The 2,896-nt window shown below is 51.2% G+C and overlaps 1 protein-coding gene across 1 annotated transcript in view; it reads right to left on the bottom strand.

Moving 5' to 3' along the window:
* Nucleotides 1-2,896, bottom strand: part of PLXDC1 (plexin domain containing 1) — a gene marked incomplete at its 5' end in the record, with an annotated part of 9,482 nt that overhangs the window by 2,873 nt on the left and 3,713 nt on the right. Inside the window, 2 exons of the mRNA XM_009867439.1 lie at nucleotides 988-1,123; nucleotides 1,987-2,047. Of these exons, the coding sequence (XP_009865741.1) occupies nucleotides 988-1,123; nucleotides 1,987-2,047 (197 nt within the window). The remainder of the gene's footprint in view (nucleotides 1-987; nucleotides 1,124-1,986; nucleotides 2,048-2,896) is intronic.

Below are 2,896 nucleotides of genomic sequence, written 5' to 3'. Positions count from 1 at the left end.
GGCGCTGGGCTGGCCAGGGAGGATGCGGAGGGGTGGGTCCCCTCCTTTGCTGTGCTCCTCCAGATGAAGTTCGCTGCCTGATGCAGCTGGCTGTTTGTCTCCTTCCAAGACTGCAAATTAACTTCATGCTTGACTATGTCACAGAAAAGCCTCTTGTTCTGTTTTTTCCAAGTACTGGCAATGAGTTGGAAAATAATCTCGGTGGTGGTGTCGCACTCCCTCTTCCTTTAATTGCTCCTTTCAAAGTCAACCCTGTCAGCCAGGCGCTCCGTTCCTCCCCCGCAACTCCTTCCCGGGGCTGAAGGACGATTACGAATGTTCCTTTCTATTTATTCTAATTAGCAGTTTGCGTTAGGGACTATTAAGCAGCAAAATTGAAGTGATACCTGCCGCTAGGATCCAAGGAGCCAGCCCCGTCTTAATAGGATTATCAAGCTTTAGTACGTGGGTGTCTCGAGGGAAACACGGGTTCTCGTGCGGAGCTTTCCCGCGCTGGACTCCCCGGGGGGGGGCAAGCCCCGAGCCGACGCTGTGTTATTGCCCGTCTGCAAGCATGGACAACCCTGAGCCACGACGGGGACCAAGCACGTTAAAAACATGAGCCCCTATATACAGCATTAACCTCTGCTGTGATGCTGGGCTGCCTTCCCCCAGGGGCTAACTGCTTGTTGACCTTCACAACCATGTGAAACGGCTGGGATGCGACCGGGAAACTCTCCCCAGCGGAGGGTTTCATCTCTCCCCTTGCCACATCCCTCCGGGTCTCGTCTCTTTCAGCTTCTCCTTTCCACTCCTTCCTCTTCCCACCCCTGCCCTGTGCTCCAAAGATGGGTTATTGTAGTATCATCATCATCATCATCATCATTAATATTATTATTATTATTATGGGAGGTGGCTTTACGAGGCATCAAAGCAAAAGAGCTCCCCGGGGGGAAGCGTCGAGGAGGGGGTGTCCCTGCCGCAGCCGCTCACCCCGCCTGCCCCTACCTTCTGTGGTGAGGCTGTCGACGAAGAGCGAGGACGCGGAGGTGGTGACGTCCTCCTCCAGCGGCGAGAAAGAGCTGTCAGGAGGCGCTGAATAGCGGTCACCTTCTGCTAAATCCTCGCAGGTCTTCTCATCTGACTGGAAGGAAAATTGGGAGGAAAAAAAACCGAAAAAAAGGAAAGCTGCTCGCTCTGCCCAGTTCTCCTCCAGCAAGAGCAGCGTGGTGGGGACGGTGCTTCCAAGGCTTGGGTCTACGAGCCCTTGGGGTTTGAACGCTGGAGTGGAAGGAGGGGATGGGGTTCAGAAGTGCCAGAAAAAGTATGGGGAGGGGGTGGGTGACCTGGAGGTTGGAGAAGAGGAGGAAAACTTTGGGAACCACTTAAGTAGGACAAATGATACTGATCTGGCGAGGTCCCACAGTCTGACCTTCTTGCATCACTGGATGACCTTACATAGGTCCTGTGACCTCCTCTGCCCTCACTTAACCCCCCCTCAGTTAAGAGGGAACAAAGCTGAGTTTTCAGTGAGGAAAGAAAAAAACAATAATAACAAAAAAAACCAAACCCAAAGCAGAAACAGATGTTTCATTTGAGCTGATCTTTCTGAGACAAAGAAACTAGTTCATCCAATGTGGAGATAATTCTGCTAACGAGGACAAAAAAAAAAATAAAATCACAAGGGCTGATTTCTTCATCCTTGAGAGTGAGTAAGAGTCATGCTTCAGAAGGTGAAGAAAAAAAACCATCCCAGGGTACTCAGATTGCACCATTTGGTAACTTCTGGAGAGCTCTGCACCTTTACTGAACATCCAGCACTGAAAACAAGAGACCAGCAAGGCCAAGACTGGTTTACACTGGTCCTTTAACTACCCCAGTGGGAAAGGAATATTGAAAGGGACACTCGGAGCAGCGTGTGCCAGGTGGAGCCGAGCGGGAGGAGCCCCAGAGCAGCATCGCCCCGAGCCGAGGAGCAAGGAGACGCGATTCTTCTCCCAGTCTCACCTCCTGGCCGCAGCCGTAGGACAGCCACTCCTCCCGGTACCGGTCGAAGCCGCTGGAACATCTGCGGGGGAAAAGCAGCGTTAACCTAATGCAGGTGGAATTCTGAGAGACACGGCACTAATTCTGCTCCACGCGGGGGCACTGCCGGTGAGTTCTAAGCTGCTCGAGAATCCCGAGTGCTGCCCCGGCGGGGGCTGCGAACAGGCACTTGGACAAGGACTCAAGGACTGGAAAGGTTATGTCCAAGTTGGTCTCCAAAGACCTGGGGTTTTCCAGTCCAGCTGTGCTGGAAGGACCCAAATGTTCCTCTTCACAAAGGAGGAAAAGGGTCAACTCTGCTTCTCCGAGGGAAACGGAGAAGCAGAGAAATAGGAAAAATATATAGACTGAGTTTGAATTTCCATTCCCTGGACTCTGTGCCAGGGCAAGGCCATGATCTCCAGGAAGGTTGTGTTTGTTGGGGTTTTTTTTTTCCAGCAACATCTGCACAGGAAAAACACATTAAAGAAATTATAAACGGCATCAGGAAAACACCAGCTAGAGAAAGCTCTACAGAAACAGAAGGAATGAAATAGCACTCTGACCTTTGCAAAGTCTCTGGGGATACCAAAATATGAATCAGGGGTTCAGCTCATGCAAACACTCATTTACCCAACTACCAACCAGTAAAAGAGGAGAAGCCACAAAAAACCGTGAGTCCTGCTGAGTCACAGAACCACCAAGATCTTTGCCTAAAGTACAGTTTCTGTAGCGATTACGGGCTCAGCAAAGGCAAAAACACACACTCAGAGGACTCTGGGGTTAAAAGACTGAGCTGGGCTCAGGACAGAAGTTCAAACCCTGGAAGCCACTGATGTCCTTGGGAAAGGTCACGCTGGCTTGGCAAAACCAACCTGGGTTAAAGCCAACG

This window comes from Apaloderma vittatum, unplaced genomic scaffold (assembly GCF_000703405.1).
Source record: "Apaloderma vittatum isolate BGI_N311 unplaced genomic scaffold, ASM70340v1 scaffold26150, whole genome shotgun sequence".
Classification (NCBI taxonomy): Eukaryota; Metazoa; Chordata; class Aves; order Trogoniformes; family Trogonidae; genus Apaloderma; species Apaloderma vittatum.
The sequence above is the reverse complement of the archived record's forward strand: the minus strand, read 5'-3'. Positions and strand labels throughout refer to the sequence as shown.